Source organism: Drosophila sulfurigaster, chromosome 2R, assembly GCF_023558435.1.
Source record: "Drosophila sulfurigaster albostrigata strain 15112-1811.04 chromosome 2R, ASM2355843v2, whole genome shotgun sequence".
NCBI lineage: Eukaryota > Metazoa > Arthropoda > Insecta > Diptera > Drosophilidae > Drosophila > Drosophila sulfurigaster.
In genome coordinates, this window is record NC_084882.1 from 27,597,035 (window position 1) to 27,624,355 (window position 27,321).

The 27,321-nt window shown below is 40.2% G+C and overlaps 2 protein-coding genes across 6 annotated transcripts in view; one reads left to right on the forward strand and one right to left on the reverse strand.

Annotated features, from left to right (window-relative positions):
• The first annotated feature begins 558 nt into the window (after positions 1 to 558).
• LOC133839665 (uncharacterized) lies at positions 559 to 11,117 on the forward strand. Of its 2 annotated transcripts, none has more exons than XM_062271305.1 (7): positions 559 to 688; positions 6,740 to 7,216; positions 7,273 to 7,487; positions 7,628 to 8,276; positions 8,339 to 8,961; positions 9,434 to 9,580; positions 9,640 to 11,117. In XM_062271305.1, exons 2-7 carry the CDS (start codon positions 6,870 to 6,872, stop codon positions 9,756 to 9,758), a joined length of 2,100 nt encoding a protein of 699 aa, XP_062127289.1. In that variant the 5' UTR covers positions 559 to 688; positions 6,740 to 6,869; the 3' UTR covers positions 9,759 to 11,117. The 2 variants fall into 2 exon arrangements, with proteins under 2 accessions (XP_062127289.1, XP_062127290.1); XM_062271306.1 differs by having other exon boundaries at positions 7,688 to 8,276.
• Positions 11,118 to 12,021: 904 nt separating this feature from the next.
• The window catches only part of LOC133839664 (uncharacterized), a 59,040-nt gene continuing 43,740 nt past the window's right edge, over positions 12,022 to 27,321 (reverse strand). For all 4 annotated transcript variants that reach the window (XM_062271303.1, XM_062271301.1, XM_062271302.1 and 1 more), the window contains exons 3-12: positions 19,616 to 19,768; positions 18,781 to 18,981; positions 18,565 to 18,715; positions 18,306 to 18,374; positions 16,521 to 17,241; positions 16,213 to 16,453; positions 15,703 to 16,148; positions 15,299 to 15,593; positions 15,069 to 15,238; positions 12,022 to 15,008 (exon numbers count right to left, since the gene is read on the reverse strand). In XM_062271303.1, the coding sequence (XP_062127287.1) occupies positions 13,671 to 15,008; positions 15,069 to 15,238; positions 15,299 to 15,593; positions 15,703 to 16,148; positions 16,213 to 16,453; positions 16,521 to 17,241; positions 18,306 to 18,374; positions 18,565 to 18,715; positions 18,781 to 18,981; positions 19,616 to 19,768 (3,785 nt within the window). In that variant the 3' untranslated portion in view covers positions 12,022 to 13,670. The remainder of the gene's footprint in view (positions 15,009 to 15,068; positions 15,239 to 15,298; positions 15,594 to 15,702; positions 16,149 to 16,212; positions 16,454 to 16,520; positions 17,242 to 18,305; positions 18,375 to 18,564; positions 18,716 to 18,780; positions 18,982 to 19,615; positions 19,769 to 27,321) is intronic.

Below are 27,321 nucleotides of genomic sequence, written 5' to 3' on the forward strand. Positions count from 1 at the left end.
GCAACGCTGCATCGACGACAGTGTAAAACTTTTTGTTGACACTCGCCAGCTAATCGCATGGGAGTGTGCATGATACAATTATACAAGGTAGTCTCGTCGGAAAAAGCTTTCGTCAGTACGCATTCGTTTTTCGACGCAAGAGGTTGTCTGCGGACGAATTTTTTCTGCAATTAACCCTTGCGCAAAATGACATTTTGCAATGTATGCCGTAGACACGGATAGAATTAAAACATTTAGAGAATTCTCATATATATTGTTAATATTATTCATAAACAACTTACTTTTTGAAATATGTCAAAAGACATTAATATTAGCTTCAAAATATGTAAATATTAATATCATCGTCTAAGGGTTAATGCGCATTTCATTCTCGTCTCGCTCACACTGCTGTGCTGAGACTCTTTCACTCGCACTCATTGTTATGCTTAAAGACGGACAGCTTTTTCCGACGAGACTACCTTGTATAATTGTATCATGGGAGTGTGTGCGAGCAGCGTGCGATTGTGTGTGTGTATGAGTGAGTGAGCCAGAGCTATCTGTTGTGCTGTTTGTAATAATAAATAGTAGTTGCTGTTGAGCGTTCAAGCGCTGCGGACGCGCTGTTTGTCGGTTGTGTACGCTGCGAGAAAAGCTCTTTTTTTGTTGTTCGTCAAGTTTGAGTCTAGCGTGAGTGTAAGTGTAAATGTGTGTGCGTGTGTGTTTGTGCGCTATTGTTGTAGCCACTATACATAATACATGTGTGTACATATAAACTATGCGATGTTGTTTGTAAGTTTGCAGGCAAATAAATCTTATTAAAATCTTATATGGGAACTCTCGATTTCGTTTCACCTTCTCCCCACCTCCCTGCCAGACAACCAGTAAAAGAAAACAAACCACCGCAGAAACCACAGCAGTGTAGAGCATGCTCAACTCGTTGCTTGTTGCCATCGGACTAAAGACAACAACGCAAACAAAAGCTAATACCATTTGTTATTATGACAACTGTCTAGTCGAAAAAGCTGATAAAATGTGTATATGATAATCAAACAGGTGTTTAAAAGTCTAATTGCGAAATTAAGGAATCAACAAATAACTTAAAGATACACTTAAAGTTCGGTGTTGTTGAATGCCAAGACTTCAGAATACATTGAAAAGCTTAAAAGTGCGGCAAAAACAAAGCCATTATGCGTATGTACGATGTGTACAACGTGTGTGTGAGCGAGTGAGAGAGTGTGTGCTGCATGTGTGTGTGTATGTTCTTACTCGTAAGTAAAAATACGAAGGCAACGACACAATTTGTGTAAATAGTAGAAGAGGAATTGTGGGCAAGTAATCATACTTTTTAAATTGGCTGCTGCTTCTAAAAATGTGGCCTGCATTGTGTGGATGCATAGTGAAGTTGCCGTCCAGCTGTTTAGATGAGTGTGAAGGCGGGGGAGGCAAACAAATATCGTGCACACAAAACACGTTTCTGGCAAACAACAACAGCAACAAACATACCAAAACATAATGCCAGTCCCAGGCCGATGATTATTTCATTTCTTTTTGCCTCTTATGCCATTGTCATTTTGCTCGGTTCTTTGTTAACGCTCATCACGCGCTCTGAACTGAAGGTTAAGCCATAAGCTGCGGCACTCGGCAGCAACAACCAACTATCGTCAAAACTCCACCCTTAGCTCAAGCGCTCCGTGTGTATCCCGGACAGAAGCATTCCCGAGTGGCAAAAGCCGCAAGCGTCATCAACCACTTGCTGCCTGTCTTATTATGGCATTTTACAACACATACCGGGATTCCTTTTTTTTTTTTTCTGCCGCTCTCTAACTCTCTTTACATTCGGGTAGGCCACTTGGGGATGGCAAAAGGAGAGGAGGGAGGAAGCCTTAGTGAGTACAAGAAAATTGCCGAGTCGAGGGAATTAATCAACGCAAATTAATGCAAAGTCCATTTAACTTTATCGTAGCATTAAACTAATTCAAACATCAGCTGACTAAATCCAACCGACTTCATTATAAATTCCGTCTGCTTCAGGCTTCGTTTGTTGTTTTAGCTGGCCATGGCCCGGCAATGTTCTGGTTCTGTACCCCATGGCACAAAGAAAAAGATAAATAACATAAATAATGCGTAAGATCGGATGTTGCGCATATACATACTATATGCAGACATGTAGAAATCAGCCTATAGATATATATGTAGGTAGATATGTGAATGTTTATATAAACACGTCGTTTTTTAACGTAATCTCATTGGTGGCTGGTCCAACTCGTTTGGGGAATTGTTGCTAGGCAACTGCTTATATCAAATAAATTGACAAAAATGAAATGATTTCTAAAGATGCCATTTTGCTTTGCGACTCAATATAATGACTGAGTATATTCCCATCTTCCCAAAAACAGGTGAGAGATTTACAGTTGAGTGAAAACGATGATACAAAGTAGACGAATGTATACTCTATAGTGAATTTATATGCCAATTAAAATGTCGACATTGTCAGTTTTCTTTTGATTCTTTATCTCAGCGCAAATTAAACAATCAACACCCAAAATGCTTTCCATGGTCACTTTGATTGCATGTCGGATCGCTGCTTTATGCTATTTATAATAGATATTCACAACATCATTTCCAGGGTCACATATTATATGTATGTATATACACATATATACATATATCCATATAAAGTAAATTAAAGAGTATTAACTCATGGATATATATACCATATATATAGCCATATAAAGTAAGTTATAGGGTATTAAGTTGGCATGTCATGCCCCTGTCGTGCATCTCAGCTATTTTAGTCGCTTACCCAACAACAACCACAACAACGACGACGACAATATTTGCATTATTATACATACTTGTACGTTCGAGAATTAAAATATATACAATATTTATATACAATTGCCAAATGAGTTTGACTACAGAAAGTGCTGTCTTTATTTCCCATTTTCGTACTGTTTTAAATGCATTCGAGTCGAGTTGCCCTTACTTGGCCCATATCGCCGTGAATACGTCGGGAATGCCTTGAGTTTGACCTCTTTCATCAGCTGCTTTAATGGAAACGAAACTGTCAAGTGGCAGATATTGATTTTTGTCTCGATATTTAGTTGTTATAAACGTAGTCTTATCTGCAGAGAAAGCATCGAGCACTTGCTGCCATCAATTGAATGTCAATTTGTTATTGAACATTTTTTCATTGGATGCATAAATTGCAATTCAATTCAATAGAATAAATTTTACAAAATTGCGTGCAAATCTACATAAATGTTGTGTATAGTACATGCAATTTAATGCTGTCGTAATTAGAACCAATTCAAGCATATGAATACATTTTGCGGCTCTTATGTACAGCTGTTGTATTGTGATTGTGTTGTTTGCCTCAGTTACATCAAATTTGTCATGGCGCTTAGATTTTGATGCGATTGGTTGTTCCAGTTTATTGCACAATTCACGCCAATTTTGATGTGGGCAGGTGAACTCGCACTTGTTGGCCACTGTAGCATGCAATGTGTCATACATATATATATATATATGTATATAATATAATATGTATATAATTTGATGCTCACGTGGCTGCCACATGCGACAATTCAATTACTATGTTGCGGTTGCCTTTTCGTGTCTGTGTCGATTTCTAGCTAACAAATGTGCCCATGTTTAGCAGCTTGTTAGCCAACAATTATGCAAAATAATCTATACATTACCGTGCATACAATCAGTTAACAAAACAAAACGAAAAATATACTATATATATCTCTGTATATAGTCGGAGGCAGTGCTTCGCTTTTATTTACTTTCGTGTCTGCGAGTGCAGTTGCCCAGTGGCCTTATTACGCAGTATTTTGTGTGATAAAAATCTGAAGACGGCAACAGCAACAGCAACAAGCGAATGCAACGATAAAGTCACAGTCGAAGATCGGCTGCAGTCCAAAGTCCACATGGCGCATGAGTAACGTAAATGCTAAGTGCCAATGCACGTATACGCCCCGTTGCCAACACTAAATGAATGGGCTTGTCAGTGGACAGCATCTCACTCCCGCTATTGCTTCACAAGCGTACTATATCTCATATCTTTTTTGTTTTAATTGTTTGCTATAATTCATATTCAAAGGTCGTTGACCTCATCAAGGTGGACAGAGAGAGAGACAAAAAGTCAGTCATTGACGCTTCAGCGGATGCTGATCGAAACAATACATTGCGAGATTTCTCTTTTTTCTTTTGTTTTTCTTTTTTATTTGCTATTTGTAACAACCCTTTCGATCAGCTTGTTGCACAACTCAATTGGAAATTCTAATCGAGTGTGTCTTTGGATATTTATGCAAGTCTTTGTACACACCTCACAAATGCATATTTTATCAGTAAAAAATTGGTTGCTATCAACCAGGAAATGCATTCGCTAGAATTTGTTCACAGTTCAAAAAAGTTCACAGCCCTCAATGTTAGATTAGGCGTGAATAGTGTGAATGAGGGAGAAGACGAGTGTGTGTGTGTGTTTTCTTTTTAATGTAAGCGACAAGTGTTTTCTTGTGTGCTGCTTATCAATAAGAATTCATTGAATCATGCACCATATCCAGTAAGTTAATGGCATCTAAAGGAAATTTTATTGTCGTCAAGTGGATTAGAGACTGAAAGTAGCTTATCAGATGCCGACATTAGATAGAGTTAAATATGGAAAAAACGTGTAAGAAAGCTACAGCCGAGTGTGATCGACTGCGAGATACCCGCTACCCATTTTAAATAAAAGCAAGACAGTGCGGTATTAATTTTAAAGTATACCAAATTAATATACCACTAAAATACTAAATATATACGATATGCAAAATTTGGTACATCAAAAATACCATAGAATTTAAAATGTGCCAAAATAATATACCTCAAAAATACTAAAAATATACTATATCTGATATTTGGTATATTAAAATACTATTACATTCAAATTATACCATAGAGTGCAATTATTACATGATTGATCAAGAATATATATACTTTATAGGCTCGGATATGCCTCCATTACATATGTTTTCTAAAGGCGCAAAGTTATAATACTCTTCTACCCTATGGGTACCGGGTACAATGATTTCACTACACAAAATGTGTTGTTGATTGAATCAAACTGATTGCTTATTTATATAGAATTGTATATTTATGTAGCATTATCAATCAAGTTTCAATTTCAATACATCTCGATACGCAATGCGTTTTATTTATTGATAAACAAATAAATGTAAAACGAGTGGATGATAATCTCAAAAAGTTTTGCAGCTGCCAGCAGTTAATTAATGAAAGAAGAGTAATAGTAATCTGCAGCTGATAATGGGAGATTTGTGTGTGCTCTTTTAATCTCGCAGTGCTCAATTAAATAAACAAATGCCCAAAGGCGGTTCTTTCAATTAGACAGAGGCGAAAGATTTTAAAAGAGCGACACGATAACGCGATAAGAGCCGATGAAACCTTTAATGTGTTATCAAACTCTTTCAATGGCTGCACAAAAACAAGCAAAAGAATAACAAGTGTGCAACGCCCACAGTTCACAGCTGACAGCTGACTGCAATTGACGTTGTTGACGCACTGCAACAAGGCACTCGACGTGTGTTTGTGTGTGAGTGTGTGTAGTTGGCACAATTGAATGAGTGTTGCGACGGCAATTGAATCGTGCAAATAAGTACGAGTACTCTGCATAAGTGTGTTGTCTGTTGTTCTGTGTGTTCTGTCGTTGTTTGTCGATAGAGCCACTCAACCACTCAACCACTCCAGTCATTCGACCACTCAACCTCAGCTCCAACCACTGAGCCACAATCGCATCACTCGCATTGCGTGTTGTTGTTATTGTTTGCTGTAACCGCAACTGAGCCTCGTGCCAGGCATAGTTTTACTTTTCATTTGTAAGTCGAGCTGTGTGGGTGGTTGACAATGCCCGTCTCCAGCTCTCTCAGGTCTTTATCACTCGAGGCAATCAGCTATGGATACTGGAATCTGACATTTCATCTGCTTTTATAAAACGCCTTTGGAATGCGAATGGAATCTGGCTAAAGGTGGTTTGGTGGCTTGGTGGTGCAACATGCGCTTATTGTTGTGGCTCATTTCGTTCGCTGACTATAAATAGCCACCAGCAGTTGCTGCACAAAACCAAAGCTGCCATTGTGTGTGGCATGCAACAAGCTGTGTGTGGCCTTTTCGTGTCGCAACATGAAACGACCCTCAACTTGAACCATGTTTTTGTTTTTCTTGTTTTTTTTTTTTTGCGGTTTACTCGCCAACGTAACTATTGTTCTGACGTCGCTCATTTGGTTATCTAAGAGGATTTTAGCAAAAAGAAATCATAAATACACATGATTGACGTACGTATGCGTAATATGTGTGTATACGTAATTTGATGGGCAACAGCATTCCAATTGAAATCGATAGTAGACAGGCAATACATGTCAACTAGAACAATTGCTTCGACTCACTTTCAGCTCTCTGTTCATAATCGTCACTAACATCGAAAAGTAACGAGATATTATTTCTGTTTATAAGTGTAAACAATCAACTGGTTGGCGCACACGACGTATGCGTGATTAAATACGGCATTCATTTATTTAGGTTGCCCCAATGGCACTTTCATCCAAGCGATAAACAAATTTATATCAAAACAAAAGACGACACTGCATTAACCATAAATATAGCCGCGGCATTGACATTGGCAAAATAATTGAGAACTGTTTGTGGTGTTCAAGAGTGCGAGAACTAAGAGAATAAATTCAGATTTTTTATTGTCTTGCAGTGGCCAGCAACATATTGAATCTGTGCTAATTGGCAGCCAGCCAGCTTCAGTCTCAGTCTCAGCAGAAACCTTTTTGTGTTATCTTCAAGCAAACAGAGAGAGAAGTGGAACAAGCGGAAGGCAAAACGCAATGCTTACACGAGCCGATAATTGCAACCAGCCGAGTGACAATAGCGACAGTGACAGTAACAAGACAGGGCTTAAGCACAAAGAAGCCAACGGGAAAGGCAAAAGCAAAGAGGGCCTATTGCTGCAATCAATCGATGAACATTACGTCTGCGACATTGCAATGATGAGCATTGCCGAAGGGGTTAATCAAATGGCAAACAAAGCCATTGATCAGCCACATACAACAACAACGACAGAAACAATGCTGATGAATCAGAATGAAGACGAACTGGAATTGGATCGCCAGGAAGAGGAACAGGCCATCAGCGAGCTGGTGCGTTCATCCAGCGCCAACGCCTTGATAGAACCGTAAGCTAAACTCTAGATAATGGCCAATGATTGATTACAACTCACATTCGTTTTAGGGGTAGCAACAACAGCGGCAGCATGCGTGTTGTATTCGGCATTCTTGTGCGTCTAGTGTTGCCACTAGCCAACGGCGTGGCACGCGGTATCAAGGGCATCAGGGATGTGCGTGTGTTGCGTGTGCTGCAGAATTTGGCCTCCAGTCGCCAGGCCTTGACCAATTTAGTTGCTTTTGCGGCAAATACCATATCGTTGAATCTATCCTCAGTGCAGGGTAAGTTTTGAAGTGATGATAAAGAGTGAGAAGTGCAACAGTTGCTACCATTTTGGTGGATGCATCATTTCCGTCCTTATCCTCTCATCGCCGTTCATCATCATCATCATAATCATTATTGTGATTCACCTCGCACACAGCTTTCTATATAAAATGCTCATATGCCGCTCAAATGCAAATTCAAATCTTTCCATTGACAGTTTCCAATCGTCTGGGGCCTTTGCTCAATTTGCTGAAATTGCGCAAATCCCAAGATGGCTTGGAAAGTCTGCCCGACCAACCAAGCACACCGACCACACCCATAACGCTCACAATGCCCACAACGCCAAGCACACCGTTGCAGGGTCCGCCCATCTACAGCAGCATCGGCAGCACTTCATCAGCCAACTCCAACTCCAGTTGCGTCACTCTCAACATCCTTGCCGAACCGCCAGCGGGCACACCGATCCGAGCGGACATTATCCTTATACATGGACTGCACGGTTCGTTGGTCAACACCTGGAAGCAGGGACTCTGGCAGAATGAACGACATCCCGTCGAATTTGATCGTCCACCTCGCCCGCCAGTGCGTCCACCCAAGCGTCCGCGTCATTCGCGCAGTGCTGCAATTCATCCGGCGCCACGAGAGAAACGCGCCAAGTTCACGTCTTGCAAGCGCACCGTGGAAAAGGATTTGGCGGAGGCGGGCGCAGCATGGCAGGAAGCGCAGCTTCAACCCTCTTTGGATGCGCAGCAATACAGCTTCAGTGCTTCCGAAACTTCCGAGGCTTCCGATGACAATGCCGAAGAGTAAGTGCATAAAATTGCAAGAATTTAAAATCTTATTCATTCCTTCATTAATCTCTCGACAGCTTTGCTTATGTGTGCGGCGAGCCAGAGGACATACAGATCTGTGAGGGCATCGAGTACAGTTTCCCCACATTCCGTCTGCGCATGCACGACAGCAATCGACAGCTGCAAGCTGAGCTAGAGTCCATGCTGCAGACTGAAGGCAATGAAGGATCGAATACAGAGACATCAGCTGCTTCGACGCCACGCAAGCAAAAGAAACCATCGCCAAATGATCCCAACTACTCCAAGTGTTGGCCTGGCGATTGGTTGCCACTCGATTGCCCTGGAGTGCGTGTGATTGCTGTCAACTACACAACGGATCAGTATCTCTGGCGTCCGCTGTGGAAGAGCAAAGAGCCACGCTCGAGTCTCATTCAACGCTCACGTGAAATGGCCGAATTATTGATACAACAACGCGTTGGCCACGGGCATCCCATCATCTATGTGGGCCACTCCAAAGGTGGACTGTTCATCAAGCAACTGATTGTCGATGCCTGGGAGTGCGGGCGACCAGCCATGCGTCCACTTTGGCGTTCGGCACGCGGCTGTTTCTTCTACTCGGTGCCGCATCGCGGTTCCCACTTGGCCTCCATCAAGGCGCCGCTGCTGTCGCGCTCGGTGGAGCTGCTGGAGATAGAAAAGAGTAAGACTAAATAACTATCTATACCCGACTGTAGGAAATAAGGATATAGGGATATTATAACGTTTTGGCTCCAGGCTCTCCTATCCTATAAAGTATATAGTATATACTGATGTTACCATATCCGTCTGACTGTCTGTCTGTCAGTCCGTATGAACATCTACATAGATCTCAGAGATTATTAGAGATAGAGATATCATTTTATTCGACAGGGCTTTAGTTATGTTAGCTGACAATCTGATCTATTTTTCACTTTGTAGTATTTTGAATGTAGTACTATATTAACGTATCAAATATATCCATTGACATATTGTTAGTACTTTTGTGATATATAAATTTAGCATACTTTCAATTAATACCGCACTGTATTGCTTTTATTCAAAATGGGTAGCAGGTATTTCACAGTCGAGCACACTCGACTGTAGCTTCTGACTTGTTTTGTTACAGAAATATTAAATATATTATTCTCTTATAGACAACAAGTATTTGCTGGACCTACATCGTCGCTTTGCCGCACTGTATCACTTGGGTCATCTGAAGATCGAAGTGTTTAGTTTTGTGGAAACGGCGCTGACTTTGATGTCAGTGCTCTATCTACGCATTGTGGGCGTGGATTCGGCAGGTAAGTAATTAAATTAACTTCTATGAATTTCTTAAACTAATTTCATAACTCTTTTGCAGATCCGGGTTTCGGTGAGGTGTGCGGCATTCGGTTGGATCATCGGGAGATCTGCAAGCCGCGCAGTCGAGATTGCATACTATACAAGGAGTTGGTGAAAATGATCAAGAAGGTGTGCTGAGCGCGGTGTGTGTGTGTGCCACGTCAATTACTGGACCTCATTATATACGGAATCGATATGTGAATAAGCTTGCAACTTTAAGTTGCACCCATAGTTATGCGTACCTAAATATTGATATATATTTCTATTTTCAAATTTGTTCATCACTTTTTTTGTGTATCTTTTGTTGTTATGGTGCATAGCATAAAGAGAGATGTTTAAAGAAAGAGTTCATAACAAATTACAATTGATATATGTATTCAAGTTTGTTCATTTTAAGCTACACACTCATACACTCAAGAAGATGCGTTTAAGCATGCCATTTTAGCACGTAAACTACAAATTACACTTAGATATTGATACGATATACAAAAACATATTAATAATAATGATTTTTTTCTTGCTATTTTCAATTGTGATGATTTGTTCAGTTAATTGTGATGTACAAGTTATACACAGTATATATAGATATAGATAATACTTACACTTGAACACCGCTGTTAAATGTTACCAACGAATGCAAAAAACAAAAAAAAAACTAGCTGGGAAATTTACAAGATATTACAAGTTATTATACAATTGCCCATTTGATATTTTATACCAACCTGTAAAGTACTGAAAGTTACTAAAGATTAACGATTACACATAAAACAAAATTAAGAAATAAGCAAAATCAATGTAAATACATACAATTATATATATATAGTATAACCATTAATTTTGTGAGAAAAATGAATCCACGTTTGACGTTTGACCATATTTTTTAAATAAAAAACAAAATGCAGATTTTTGTCATCATAACTTAGTTTTAATATGTTTCTGTTTTCCTCTATCCATTCTTTATCGCTTTTCCCAATAGTTAAGGTTGCTTTTCACCCAACATTTTTCATTCAATAGATTACATTTTATTAGACTCTGTAGCCGCGCTAATTGCTGGTTTTTTATGCCAAATTATTTGCACCGAAAACTTTAACACGAACCTACAAATACATTTAGTATGTGTATGTATATGCATCTATGTGTGTGTGTATCTATTAATGTATATATATATATATGCCATCTTAGTTGCTACATACAATAATAATACATAATAATAATATTTCGGATTTTTTCCACTTGCATATATAAATTACATAAAAAATACATTCGCCTTTTTGTTTTGTCTCAATTGTTTTCTTGTTTCATTCCGTTCAGCTTCCAAGCAATTCTTAAATGGGGGAAATCAACTAAATATATAGGTTTATATTTTTCTTTTGTTTAAAATTTAGTTACATACATAGTTGCCACTCTACTAATGAGGTATACAGAATGAGGACTTAAAACACAAAACTAAAATTACATAAGTTAAAACAAATGTTTACGTTTAGGATCAAATGTTTAGCTTCACCCAAAAAAGATACATAGTTAAGAACATAATTTGCTTACAATTTTAGTGGACTCTTAGTTATTGATTGGTTTTCTTCTCTCTTCTCTCCATTTTCGTTTCGTATCGTTTCTTTTTGTTTTTTGCCAAAAACCTATGCAAAAGTCGCATTAAGCATTATCCATGCCATCAAATAATTAATTTTATTTTTTATTGTTTTCGCGCTTAAATAATTTAAACATTTATCACATCCACTTACACAGCGATCACAATCGCAGTTCATTTCTTCATCATCATCATCTTCGTCTTCTCATTTTCAAACATTTATTATTTATTATTTCTTATGCCTAATTTCTTTTTTAAATAAATTTTTAATTATACGTATAATTTTTTTCTTCGTTTCGTTTTTCTTTTTGTTTGCCTTAAATTTGTTTTGTTTTTGTTTTGTTTTTCTTCATCTTTCATTTTAGGAATTTCGAGTTCATTTGCGGAATATTTTTTTCATTTTGTTGCTTGAATTAAATGCAAAGTTTATGCGACCATCAAAAGTTTTTGTTTGGTTTTTTTTTTTGCTCTCTATACATTGTATACATTAAGTTTGAGTTTTTCGTTCTTCTATTCGCTTTTTTGTTGTTAATTTTTTTATATATATTTGTAATCTGGAACACCATGAAAGTTTTGTTTGACCTAAAACTATATTCTATCAGTTGGTTTTTGAAATGCAGTTGAAATGGAAAAATTGTGACTTATTTTAATATGAACACAAATCAGATTGGTAGATAAAAATGTTAGCTGGATTGCGATCTGTGTGTGCTCTGATTTTCTTGATTTAAATTCTATTAGAATTCCTAAAGATGTTATTAAAAAATTGCATAAAATTTGTTGAAGTTCATAGGTAACTTGAATTTGGTAAGAACTTAAAAGAATTATATCCGAATATGATCTGTTATAATATCATTTTAAACAGGGCACACACAAACATTTCAGCCAGTGGAATATATATATATATTAATTTACGTGTGTGTGTGTGTATTTTACGTCTTTGTGTATTATATTTCTCTTTGTTGCTTATGTGGAAAGGTACTATTGTTTGTAATATTTTGTTTCTGTTGTTGTTCTTAGCTTTGTTTTGGTTGGTTTTCAAGGTATAGGCTTATATATTTGTTATTGCACTTAGGTCTAAATACGTATACATTTAAAGTTCTTAAACGGATTCAAATTTCAAACATTTTTCATTTCGTTCCATTCTACTTGCATCAATTCAAAATTGTATCTAAACTTCATATACATCCATTCTATGTTATATTCTATGGAAAATGGAATGTGAATAATTGTGTGTGTGTGTGAATGTGAATGTGTGTTTATTGGATGAGTGTGTGTGTGTGTGTGTGTATCTTTCATAACAATTCTCTAAACTCATTTTATAGCTGAGCCCATTTTCAATGTTTTCGAAAAATAATAATCTGCGGTTGACTACGGTTTTGTTTGTATGTATAAAGTTGTGTGTGTGTGTGTGTGTGTGTGTAAGGGTGTGGGTGTAGCTACAGTAGTAATTGTTGTTGTTGTTGTGGTAGTTTGTACAAACAAGGTACAGTTGGTAATAGGGATAGACTCGTAAAATACGGCTGCGGTACATTCTAGGCATAAAAACAAAAACAATCTGTTTACAAAAACAAAAGGGAATGCCAAGTGCGTATAAGTGTGTGAGTGTGTGTGTTGTATGGTTGTGTGTGTGGTGTTGGAGCTTGAAAATAAGCGCTTCAACGAAATGCAAAATGAATATAATCAGGTACATTTGATATATCGGTATAAAAAAATATAAAACAAACAAAATGCAAGCAATTAATATAAACGGAAATTAAATATGTTTGCTTAAATATGTATATAAATATATGTATGTTGTATATTGTATGTTTGTATATGGATATGAACACTTGTGACTATTGTATGTGTGTGAGAGAGTGTGTGGTGTATATTGGTGTATGTGAGCTGGGCTATTGCATTTGTGTTTTCTTTTTTTTTTGTAGTTTTCTGTTGTTTTTGTTTTTGGCTATAAGTATAGACTATTTGCGGCAGTTTGATTAATGTGTGGAAAGTTGTTAAACATACAAATCATAAATGGTAATTAGCCTCCATTAAACGAAAGAAAAACAAACAAAAAAATATATATAAATGTATATAAAGTAAAACTAAAGCGAATGTCGTATAAAAAATGTCAAATGCTTAAAACTTAATTTTAATCATATAATATATAGATATATATATATGTATATGTAATATATATGTATGTATGTGTATAAATATGCTGCTTATTCTCGTAGTTCGTACTTCATTCGATTGAAGTGCAATGCATTTATAAAATGCATTCTTAAACCACAATCAATCAAACTCAAATCTATCAATCAATCAATCAATTGTGTTTTGGAATGTTTCAAGCTGCGAATGTGTGTGTACGTGTACGTGTATGTGTGTGTGTGTGTGTATAGTGTATAGTGTGTAATAGTAGCTTCTCAGAGAATACTTTTGCTTGGCGAGGCGACGACAACAATGGCTGCAGCAACCGCCGCCACTCAGCCATTGGGATCGACTTGAGCACGACGCTGCAACGCCGATGGCGCTGCTGGCCAACTTTGTTTGGCCATTGCTCTCGTCGCCTTAACATTGTTAACGGACTGTGGCCCGTTGGCAGGAACTATGGATGCATTTGGATGCTGCTTCTGCTGCTGATGGTGATGTTGCTGCTGCTGCTGCTGACGATCCTTGAGCTGCACAGCAATTGGCTTTTGCTGACTGTTGCTGCTGCCGCTGTTGTTATTGTTGCTGTTGTAATGGTTATTCCTAGTGAGTTCGGCGGGCAACTTGAAACCATTCGTTATGCTAACACACGCATACTCATGCTCTGACGTTGGCGTCAAAGTGGCCGCCGATTCCTCCTCGGCCAGCAAACAGATGCCATCGTTGGAGTTCGAGTGTCGTGTGAAATTTGTATGAAATTGCTTTTTGCTGCTGCTGCCACCGCCATTGCCACCACTGCTGCTGCTGGCGCTGCTGCTGCTCAGGCTCCCGCTGCGACGCGCTGCTGACACATTGCCACCCAGTCCGGGCATTGTGGAGACCAAAGGCAGCGAATTTGGTGGCATGGCCAACTCCAGGCTGCCATCGCCGCCCCCGCCGCCGTTCATTGAGGAACTGTTGTGTTGCTTGTGATTGGCGTGATTGGAGTTGCTGCCGCTGCCGTTGCCATTGCTGCTGCTGTTGCCCGCCTGTAAGGCGACAGCATTGGGCGGCGTATGACGATAGGGTATATAGAAGGCTTTCGCCTCCTCTTTGCGCTCCGGCGAGTTCGCACACAACGGCAACTGCGACAGATTATGCACGCCCGCAATGCTCAGCTCCAACTCCTGCTCACCGCGTCGCACAATCGGTCCATTGCTGTGACCATTGGGCAGCGGCGCAGCAGCCGCCGAACTCGTTTGATACTCGAGCGTGTGCTCGGGCAGCAATTCGATGTGATAACGCGAACGTGGTATCAGCGTTTGCATTTCGTGGCAATCCTGCTGCAAGGTGCTGCCACTTAACCCACCAGCGCTGTCGCCTGGCATGCCAGAGGCGCTGCTTAGATTACCAAAAGTGATGTCTGTGGGCGTGGTCAAATGGGTGGGACCTTGAGCGCGTGCCTTAAACCGACGCCGCTGAAAGATGATGAAGAGCGCAAAGCCAAACACACAGACAGTGGACAACAGCGAGCCAATGGCAATGCCGCTGTAGACTTCATGATTCGAGTTGTGTCGATCTTCCGTCGTAACGCGATGATTCATCAGATCAAAGTAAAGCGGTGCGCCAACTCCCGTTTCTCCCACAACGCGCACCGTGACGTGCATTTTATCCGACTCCGAAACATTGGGAAACTGCAAAAGGTAAAAGTTGGTTTAATACAGAGTTCACTTAAAGTAAAATGTTTGATTTACTTTGTAGGAGCAAGTGCGACATTCATAGACCACAGCTTCGTGTGTAACATTGCCCAGCGTCCACTCGATGCTGTAGTGATGCACACGTCCATTGGGATGCACAGGCGGCTCCCATAGCAGCTTCAGTCCATTGTCCTTGACCACACGTGAGTTGCTGATGGTGCCAGGAGCTAAACAATCAAGAAAATATATAAGTTATAGTAATGAAAATTAATCAAAGTTTAGCTTACGATCTGGCAGCGTTTTGACATCCATTTCGCCGTAGAAAATCTGCGGCTTGCAGTTGTAAAAGTGAAAATTGTAGCTCTCATTGGCGCTCAAGCCGCTGACCAACAGCATCGAGTTGACAATGGTGCGCTCCTTGCACTTGGGCTCCTGTTTCTTCAGCGGCAACTGTATGTGCAAATGGCACTCATACACACAAGTATCATTCAGGCTGTCAAGAAATTGAAAAGCCAGCATACGCGACTCGACAGTAATCAAGCGAAACGACATATTCGATTGATCCGAGGTGCCATTTTCAATCTGTATGGAAGAGAATTGATAGCAGGACTTTAGTTTATGCCCATAACTGTGGTAATCCATCCATTGTGTGTGTGTGCTGACAATTGCCACTACAGTACAGTCTACTCACAATCTTCCACTGTACGTAGCGAAAGTCCTGCGCGAGGAACTCATTCTCGCTGGTAATGATGAGAACACGCATTTTGATGCGACTAAAATGCTGCAACAGCACACCCGTTACGCTGGCATCCACCACCAAACTGAAGATGTCCTCCTCCATCTCCAGAGTGACATCGTCGACCTCGTTGTCCAGCACTTCGTATTCAGCATTCCGCATAACTGTGGCAGCCGCCGACTGATTGAGTGGACGTATAATGGTTAGATGCCTTCGCACCTCGTCCGCTTTCTCCTCCACTGGCGTGACAGTGCCATGCAGCGGACCGTCCAACAGCTGGGCGGGATGTGGATGCGTGTGATTGACAGAGAACTGTAGTATGAAGTACTTTTTGTTATCCAGCTCGGCCTGTGACCACTTCACAAACGTGTCGTTGCCCAAATGCACCAGACGCAGCAGCACTAAGCGAAAGAAGATGACAGATTAGCAAAAGGCGAACTAAAAGCATAAATCTCTGCAACTTACAGCCTTGGGTACAGCAGACAACAGCCGGACTTCGCAGCGAACTGAGTATCATCTGTTGGGGCACAATGGTGCCCGAGCGCACCTCCGAGGTGGGCGTGAGAAAGCGTGTGATCAGCGCAAAGGGACGATAGACAGGCAGCCCGGTGGAGATCACCACGAACGAGGTGTGATTGAGTTTCATGGGCGCAAATGAGCTCCATTGATGCGGATTACTGCGCACAATGTGCACCACGAACATGGCCTGCAAGAAGAGAAGGAAAATGAATGAAAGTCGCGCACACGGTGCGTATGTGTGATAAATGTACTACCTCCATGGTTCGACTGTCAAAAGTCACGTTAATGGTGTGAAAACTGTGCGGATAACAGCGTATGTTCTGCAAGGGATTCGGATTCTCCGGCTGTCGCTTGAAACGCACCTCACCGGTAACCGAATCCTCGCCGGCCACATTACGCGCAAAGCACTGATAAATGCCCTCCTCCTCGGGATCGAACGAGTGGATGTGCAGCTCATTGCCGCTAATGTAGCGTGTGTAGGAACTATTGAGCAGCGCTCCATTGTGATACCAGCTGAGCGTGGGCGCCGGATTGCCCACGGCACTGCAGGTCAACGTTGTCGACAGGCTAATGTAGCCCACCTCCACCGGCAATGTGCTGACTATACGCGGCGGACTCGTCACAATCACCCGAAACGTTTGTCTGTCCGTCGGCGTCGTACAGATGTAAAAGCCCTCGTGGCGTTCCATCCTCACATCGCTCACCTCGAGTGCGACGCTGTTGTTGCGCAACTGGGTGAGTGTGTTATTTGGATGCTGGAGCCACCAGTCGATGGGCACATAATCGGCAACGGCGCGACACTGCAGCATCAATGTGCCACCCGTGGGCACATAGAGTGTGGCATTCTGAAAGGCAGGCAGCAGTCGCGTCTCGCTGCCAGCTACCATTAGACTGCCATCAGCATTTGGTTCGACGCGCACCAACCACACGAACTGTCGATGATTTCGACTGGCATATCGGTTCTGGGCAACGCATCTGCAAAACGGGAATACGGGGAATAACATTGGAATAGCTTGTATTTCATAAACATTTCGCACACATTAATTGGCATAACAATTATGCTAGGCACTCGGCCGCTCAATGCGTGGTGTTAATTAATGCAAACACACGGCGAGTGAGAGAGAAGAAGGGTTGATGCATTGCTGGCCAAGGTGTTGATATGCTACATCACTATATGTACCTACCTGCGGGCCATTATAAATTACCTAGCAGAGAGGGGGAAAACTATTCACAAGCCGTGGCTATTTGAAGTCTTAAGTTCCTTAATAATTAAACTAGATGTGAGACTGAGATAACTGACCGGGGGGTTAAACAAGAGTAAACAACTGAAAATCTAATTGGAAAATTAAGCAAATTACTATAGATTTAAATTTTAGATACACTATAAAGCCATTTCATTATGGAAATTGAGGCGAAGTTAAGGTGTTGGGAATACGTAACAAATTTAAATGCAAAATTCTATTCAACTGATTTTTAGATAGCTGTAAAAGTTATACTAAATTTTCTTAGAGCAAGAGTTGAACTTGAGCCAGCTTTAAATTGAATAAACATAAAATGCAATTCACACATTTCTCATTTTCAGAAAACTCAAATATTTAGAAATTAAATGTTATGCAATATGCTTTTAGCAGATGAGTAAACTTCAGACAAACATATGCAGTTTCGTCAGAGCAAAAGCAAATGCAAAACATCAGGAAGTGTTTTTTTGAGTGTGCACATTAGAAAACTTTTCATATGAAATAAATGTAAATAAAATAAAAACTGGTAGAAATATATATTTCAAAGTCATTTAAATGCCAGTAAATAGTTCTAGGTTTCCATTTAATTTAAATAATGTAACTATTATTTGCAAAAAACGAAGCCTAAATGAAAAGTGTACTAAATAACAATAGATGCTCTTTGCCAACAAAGGCAACGGCAGAAGAAGTCTGAAGCTTTTCGATGAAGCAAAACTTTTCCTTTAAATGGAATTAAACTTATATTTAATTTGATAAAAATGGGAAAAGAGTACTTTGTAGTTGTGTGCCTGTGCGACTTACTTGTATTTGCCAGCCTGTTCCGGACGCAATTGTCGCAGCACAAGAGTGCCATTGGATAAGATGATGGCGCTGCAAAGGTGCAAAGAGAGAGAGAACATGTTAAACAAGAGATTAAATACGTTGCTCAGTGCCAAGCGTTATTGAATCCACCAAGTTGACACAGGCGGCATTCGTCTTGAATTTCGTATGGGTTTTCTTTTTCGGGCAAATTGCAACCGCAGCACGCAACTCGATGGTAACAACACTGATCTTTACTCGCCTGCTGTCATTCGCCAGGGATTCGTTGCCAAAGTACCAGCTGAAGCGAGCAGCTGGCACACTGAAAAATGGACAGTTAAGCACAAGGGGCAGATGCTCAATGGCGCTGATGTTGCTACTCTGCTGTGGACCACCAATTAAACGTTTGAGTACTGCAAGCAAAAGAGTGTGTTAATGGTATAAAGTCAGAGGACAAGCAACCAGAAATAGAATTCACCAGGATACTCGACGGTGATGCTTTCGGATATGACTTTCGTGTAATCGGCCTCAATTTGGCAATGATAAACGCCGCTGGCTCGCTCGGTGGGCGGCAAACGTAACGTGCCATTTGCAAAAATGAAGAACTCATTTTTGCGTATTGACAAGTGCTCGATGGCCTCATCGTTCCGATACCAGCTGCAGTAGACGGATGCTCCTTCTGCAAAAGAAAAATTCGATTGATTGAATCATTTTACAAACAAGTGAGAAAACTACAACAGTCGAGTGCTCTAACCATTTTGAATAAAAGCGGTATTATTCTTAAAATATACGAATCTAATATACTGGAAAAATACTACAAAATTAACTGCTTAAAATATTTGGTACAATATACTATTACTTTCGAAATATACAATTTTTTATATACTATACTGGAATTCCAAAAAACATAATAAAAATGTAATACTATGAAGAAATACTAAAATTAAGGCTATATTTAGTATATCTATTACATGTACTAGAATCACAAAGTTACAATAAGAATTTAATATACTCAAAAAATACTAAAATATACCGAAGGCTATATTTGGTATATTAATATAAATACTATTATTTTCAAAATATACAATTTGGACATATACTGGAGGAAAAAATTATAATAAAAATTTAATATACTAAAAAGACAATAATATACTGTAGGTATATCAATATACTGTCACTTTTAAATTATATACCATTTTTTTTTTCATCTACCGGAGGCACATAGTTATAATACCCTACTACCCTATGGATAGCAAGTATAAAAACTCAAATAAAACAAGTCAATTGTAGATTCAATTTGTGTGTGGACTCACCTTGATAGTAATCATAGTTGGTAATCACGGGAGTGCAGTTGAGAAAACTGATTGAGTGTGGATTGGTGATGGTCAGTCTTGTATAGTTGTGCTTCAAAATCTGTAGATATGGCTTCTGTAGTGTTGAGTTTTTCGGTTGTGTGGCGGCAGCAACTGCAAAAAAAGATAGAAATCAAATTGTTGTAAATAAGCTATAAACTATATTCGATTTAAGACAGTTTAAATATGTGTAGCTGAAAACACTTGTCAATCAAACTTCATTCAATTCCATAGCGAACAATCAGCTTCAAGTTTCATTCTCGAGCATTTTGTAGAAAAATTGCACTCTCTACTTGACAGCAAGTGTTCTTCACAATTTTGTGATTTTCGCAGAAAAATTGGATTTGGTGAAGCGCGAGGAAACTTTTTTTCTTCTCTTTTCTTTCTTTTTTTTGTTTTGTTTGTATTGCAAAGATATTTGAGCTGTGGACGTAAAATTGTATAGACTTTTCGCTCTATTTCTCTCGAAGTTATGGAAGTTCAATTGCACATAAAGATCTGATTCATAATCTAGTACGCTTTGCTGTCAGCAAATACAAACAACAACAATAAATAATAACAAACAAAACGTTTGTTTATACTCGCACGAAATCGATTAACTGTTGTAAATTTGAAGCTTTTCCATTTGCTTTGTTTTTAGGGTTTTTCTTTTTCGCACGTTTACAAGTGGAAGCGAAAATGCCAAGCAAGAAAACGCCGTGCTGGGCTAAGGTTTTGATTATGTCAACGGCACTGTTGCTGTCTGTTGCCCTGGCTGCGATTATGTGGTACGTGCTGCGGCTATCGTCCAGATAATGCCCCTGGAGTGTTAATTAATTACTTGGCTATTGCTGACGTTGCCACTGATTCTTGCTCGTTGCTCGTTGCTGTTACCTTTTTTGCAATTCATTTGGGGGGCGGCGCATTAATTCAAGTCAAGTGCGAGTGGCGGCGGCGGCCATTGCGTATACTTAATATTGAATGATAACAACAACAACGTATTCCAAGTATTCTCTTTCTTGCTTTTGTGCACAATTTGCATACAACTTTGTATCGTCGAAATATCTATTAGTTGCAATAAGTGCTTGGCTGTCTGTCTGTCCGGTTGTCTGTGCTATGTTCTCAGGCATTCTTGGAAATTTCTAGTGGCAGCTTGAAAGTGGTTGAGAAGTGAAAAATGGGCAGCAAGCAAAGCGTTTCGCTGTTCACCAAATAACAAATAGCCAAACATTAGTCAAATGCGTTGAAATTTATGCTAAAAATGCAATCAACTAACGTTACGCTCCAGCTATGGCCACCCAAGTCGACAGTCGACAGTCGTCAGTAGTCAGTCGGACGGAGTGCCAAGTGCCGGGTGCACTCACTTGTGGCAAGGTCTGTTAGCTCGTTAGCCAATTGCAACTGAGTCCCAACGACAATGAGTCTGCTGACTCTCCTCGCTCTCACGCTCTCACTCTCTGCCTCGTTTACTACTCGGTTGAGTTCTAAGGAAACTGTGAATTTGTTCAGTTTTTGATAAATGAACTGAAATAAATAAGATAATTGCTGAAACGCAACTGTGCGCTGGAAATAAAAGGTTTTGGCTTTGGCTTTGACTGTGCGGTTGTGGCTTTGGCTTTGACGTTGGCTTTGGTTCAAGTTGATCAGTAAGCCAGAAAGGAAGAATGTAATGTAACGAAATGACGAGACGGCAGAATCGTGTTGCATGTTTGTACGCAATGTGTTGCAATTTTTATTGCTGTAATTACACGCACATGCACACATGCCGCAATTTGACGCATGAAAATGCCTTTGACTTGCGACTCGCAAAATAACGCAAATGTCATGTCAGCAGCAGCAACATCAGTAGCAACATCAGCGCTAAATGCGCCACATTTACTGCGAGTTAGTGTGTGTGTGGCACGGTTCGCATGTGCAACCAAAAGCGTAATTGTTATGGCATAATTGTTTCAATGGCAGGGCGTTTAATTGCGCTTTAGAAACAAGTCTCACCCGCCCCCCTTTCAATACCGTTGCTGCGAGTCCAGTTTGCCAGTCAAAGTTCAGCGATTTGTTTTGCTGTTTTTTTTTTTTTACACTTTTGCAGTTGGCAATTTGCTATTTCGGTTTCTGCTTCTGTTGCAGCCATTTGCGGACACACCTTTCGGTGGGCCATTTATCATTTAGCTGAGAGGGCAGTGTCAACAGCACTGCTGAGATCCATTAGCAGCAACCACAGTTGAAAATGGCCTTGTGAATATTGAATTTTAATTGCGACAAAAGTGTGAAATGAGGTTTTGCTTTAAGGCAATTATTATACCACTTTGATAATAAATTAATGCATTGATGCCTGCTATCGGCAGCTATAATTCTTTGGCTTCAACAAGTTCGACAAAGATCTCGAGAGATGATTGAACTGCTTAGACATTCCGCTAGCGCAACTTTCTATTCAACAACGTTGCAATCAGCAGTCGATGGCCCTACCGTTATGTGCAATCTCTTCCAATATAATTTCAGCTCATTTATTCTATAATCTCTGCTCCGCATCAGAGGCAAAGTCAAAGGCAGAAACTGCGACTGAGACTGGGAGAGTGAGAGCAAAGCCAAAGCAATGCAAAACTCTTTGCAACTACTCACTGGGGAAGAATGTTTCCCAGAATCGTGCTTGAATGCTGTTTGACAACAAGCACACACTCACACACACACACACCCGAACACACACACTCCGACACTGTATAGGCAGTTACTAAGTTGTAGCAAGTTGCAAGTCAATGCTGTGGTCTATTGCTTGGGGTTGGGGGGAAACTTGCACACAAATTTGCATAGTTGAACGCACGTCGCACGGGCAGCCAGGCATTCCACATGCAGCAACTGTTGCTGCCGCTGCCGCTGCCTTTGCTGTTGCTGCTGCTGCTGCTGTGGCAGTCGATGATGAATGCAACTGCAACTGCAATTGCTGCAACAGCGGCAACGTCGGCACATAAATTGCCAACTTGCTGCGCAGCGGCGTTGCGCTTATCAAACGGCAACATCTTGTGCATAGATAAGCCAAGCCAGACCCCAATGGCAATGGGCTTTCAATGGGGCAACATTTGCTGCCGCAAGTTGCCAGTTGCCAGTTGCCCGTTGCCAGTTGCCTTCCACCATGCCACCTTTAATGGAATTTCACAAATTCAAATTGCCTGGCATCCTTTTTAAATGCAGCCAACCAACTGCCGCAGCCGCGCGCACCAGATTCAGTTACTCATTCAGGTCCAGCTCGCCTGAGCCTCTTCTGCAAGGAGAAGGAGATATGGAGAAAGAGCTGTGCCAGGGCCACAGCTGTTGGCACACTTTTGTGGGCAACATTTTATGCAAAATGCAGCGCGCATGAGAGATAATTTATCGCCTAATGACGTGCTGTTCTAAGGTTGCCCCGGCCTTGTTATAAAATGCAGTAATAAAATGTTTGTTGGCACACACAGTAAAAGCAACAACAAAAAATTACAAGAAGAATGCAAAAATAAAAATAAAATTAAAATGAAATTTTCAAATGGTGCGGAGCATGCATGAGTTGTGCCTACAGCAACAACAACAGTAACAACAACAACCAGCTACTGTTACTATACAACTATGCAGCACTTGCAGCTGAGCTGCTGTTTTGTCCCCCCACTTTGCCTACGCTTGGCAGCTTCTCTCCTTGGACGCTTTTGCTGGAGCATTCTTTGGACGCTGCGTCTGTCGCTTTGGGGGCGCTCAACGAGAATTTATGAATGTGCAAATGTATACGACAATTTCGCGCATAAATGTAAGCTACTGCCTGCCCGTCTCCTCTCTCTCTCTCTTACTGTCTGTGCAACACCCACCGCAATGCTGTGGTTAGAGAGAGAGAGAGGGCAGAGAGAAGGGGGCAGACAAGCCGAAGATGCGTGTGCACATTCCATTGCATTCCACACCAAGAGCCAAGCAACCAGCAGCATGTGGGAAGTTCTACGGTTGCAAGCATGAAAGTATCTTGTATCTCAAGTTGTAGCCGCATCTATTGATTGCCTTGCCACAGTTCATTGGTGCGTCCACATTTTACAGTTGTGCTGCCAAGCGAGAGAGCGAAAGAGAGAACTAGAAATGCAGAGAAAGGAGGGAGAAAAAGAGAAAGAGTGAGCAAGAGCAGCAATTGCAGTCATTTTGCGGCTGTTTACGGAGTTTTATTGTTGCGGGGCATCTTTCGCTTGTCTGCCGCAGCTTATTTGGGTTAGCAGCTCAAATAGTTCTACGTGCGTTTTCCAAATGCAATTCCCAAATACCGCGAACAATTTATGAGAAAGTCCCTTGAGCTAGTCGGTAACTTCCTCCCGTCTCCCACCTCTCACCTCTCCCGGCATGCCGACATTCTTACGCTTTTGGTGTATAATGGCACATTGTTTGCCTTGTGCCTTTTGCCAGGCAACTCAATTGATTACTATATACACACTCATATATCCCATTCATTTATATATATATGTATATAATTCTCGCTCTCTCTATATATGTATGTGGCTATGTGGTTGCTGTGTAATTGAGTGGTTGAAAATGCTCGAAATTTTGCTGGCAGCGCTGCGAACTAGTTAAAAGCGCTTACCACAAACTCTCACAAACACATATATTCCCTTGCGCCCACGGGCACGCCCACATATGCAGAACATTCCCCACTGAGTTGTGGCTGTAAAGGGATCGGCAGGAGGGAGGGAGAAGGGGGGTATCTTTTTGCAATTGGCGATTGAACCACACTTTAAACAATGGCGGGAATTTACTTTGCAAAAGTCAAAGATAAATTGCCTTTTAAACTACAAGCTCCGTTTGTTTAGTTGCTTGGCAAAAGTCCTGAGCTTTTGTTTGTTTGCAACACACACACACACACACGCCCACACACACACACACACACCCACAGAGAGACAAACACCCTCTTATACACTCTGCTCTCACATTCATTCAATTGACATATTTGCTTAACTTTTTGGCGCAATTGGAATAAATTTGCTTTGCCAATTTGCATTTGCCATAGAATTCTCAGCTTGGATGCTGGCCAAGCAGAAGAAGTGTTATCTAAATATGCATGGCCCAAAGGCATAACCATTACACAAGTATGTTGTAAAAGTTTATGGAAAGTTAAAGAACAATGAAGAGCAGAAGTCTGCCTCAAAGGGAATGTTAATTTTTTGCTGGCTTAGTTTCGCATTTAAGCAATACTTTATTAGAAATCTATTTTTGATTGTAGTGGCAATAAGAAGAGTAACTGTTATTGTTGTTGTTGCCAACAGTAATTGGCCATTTCACAAGTGCCACACAAATACCTTCCGCTGCAGCGGTGCCAAATCAATGCAACAGCAACAGCGGCAACACTGTCGATTGTCATAACAGACCGGATAGCCAGCATACAATATGCTACGCCATAAACGAATTCATTTCCGTTGCACAAATTTTTTTGGCAGCAAACTTGAACACAGCGAGAGAAGAGTGCAAACATTTCTGGCACAATAAATCATATTGCACAAAATTTCCGTTCAATATTTTTGCTGCGCTGGCGACGTAAACAAACAATAATAACAAATTGAAAACGCCGAGCGAGTGAGTGAAGTGAGAGAAGCGAGTCTATAGTCCACAACATCCATGAAGGACGAGAGTATATATACAATATAATACAGGAAAGACCTTTGTTCTCGTTTTCTGTTTTTATTTTGACCACATTGTATGCTAAATGGGCATTGGTTAAATTGGGGAATGTGGAAAATGCGTTTACCAACTGCTTCTCCGCGCCGTTTGCATTTTTAAATGGGTTAAACGTAAACCATTTACCAATGACTCAATACAACTTCCTGGAACGCAGCGCGACACAAAACAGAGCGATAGACAGAGAGAGGAAGGGTGGGGAAAATCACCCCATCCGATGCCTGGACAGAGGCAACATGCATTAAACCGAAATAAATAAATAAACCGTGCTGGAACACACAAAAAAATGCTGAGCACTGTCCACTGTTCTTTGGTCAATAGTCAATGGCCAAATAGCAGAAAATAACAATGTTGCCAATAGCCAACGAACCAAACAACAACAGTAGCAACAACAACAACAACAACAACAATAACAACAAAAGGCAGCAGCAATTGCCACAGTTCCCTCCCCTTCCCCCTCTGTCTCTTTGCGCAAAAAAAAAAGGCAAGCCGAAAAGAAATTATAAAAATGTTTCATTTCAAGCTGAGTAAATATTGAAAGACACACACACATACACACATCGGACACACACAATGAAAACGAGTTACGGTGGCTTATGGCCACGATGACCAACTTTGGCCAACACGGAACGCAACTCTTTGGCCAACGGAAGCCAGTCGAATTTTCATCAGCTACGCAGCAAAAGTGACCAGCCAACGTCGTCGTCGACATCGTCGTCACTCCAACGAATGCTTCCAGCTGCAGTCAGCGAAATTTTCTGCAAATTGTGGGCGTGGAGTGTGTGTGTGAGTGTATTTGGGTGTGGGTTGATGAGGGCCACAATGTACTGAGTGCTGAGTAGGGACTGCGTTTGGTCAGCGTGCGGCCATCATCATCAACACAGTGACATGAGCCTGAGCACTGCACAGTGGCGCAAGTTTGGAGTTTGAGGGAAGATAAAAAATAGTATTTTGAAATAGAGGAATACATTTTAGTTGCCTAATAGCAGATTGAAGGATCTGATATTTTAATTATTAGATTTCATTTGAATTCAGAAACATATTGAATTCTTTAAGAAATATAACTTCATTATTCATAGCGGCATAAGATTCGAGTTTAAGAAATAAACTTTACAACAAAAGAATTAATTGTCCCTATCTTTTAATATATTTAAGAAATATATATTTCATTATTCACTGATGTAGAAGATTAGAGTTTAGGAGAAGAAAGAAAAATCATATTTTTTTGCAGCAGAGAAACAAATTGTACATATCTTATATTATCTTCATTGAAGTCTGATATAGTAAGGAAGTTTAATATTAACTTGGAATTATTTGAATCTTTCAAATTCATTTATTTCATTTTTCGCCGCGTTATTTCATTTTAATTTTAAGTTATTCTATTTTATTATATAAATAGGTTTTGTTTCTTTCTTGTATTTCATTTTAAACAACCAATACCTAGAATTCATTAATTTCTCACAGTTTTAAGTACACACTTGAACTTTCAGAATTCATAGATCATAATAAAAGTAGTAAATAATGAAAAATATAATTCCACACTTAAAACTGTGTTTATCTTGAATTATTTCTATTCCTTCATTATTTATTTCAACTTCGTATTCTTTGAATTTTTCAATTATCATTAATAATATAGTTTCCTTTTTCTACAATCTGTTTTTAGAATTGTATTCACTTCAAAGCAAAACCCTTCACTTAAGAATTCAGAGTTTCAAAAGAATAGAGTACATAGATTATTTTGCATTTAAACACCTGTCTTAAAGTGCAGTCTTTTTGCCAAGATTCACTTCCTACACATTGTATGCAGTGCAGTCTTTACTACACAACTCTAAACGCAACTGCTCTGCAAGCAAAACAGCTCAGCGGATGTTTCGTTTTATTGCCGTGTCGCAACCTAATGGCTTTTGCGCAAAAATTATTGCTAGCCCACTGTGCCACTGACGTTTATTTTCTTCCCTATGCTGTTTTTTTATATTTTACTTTTATAGTGAGGACTATAGCTATGATTTCTTAACCATCCGCCT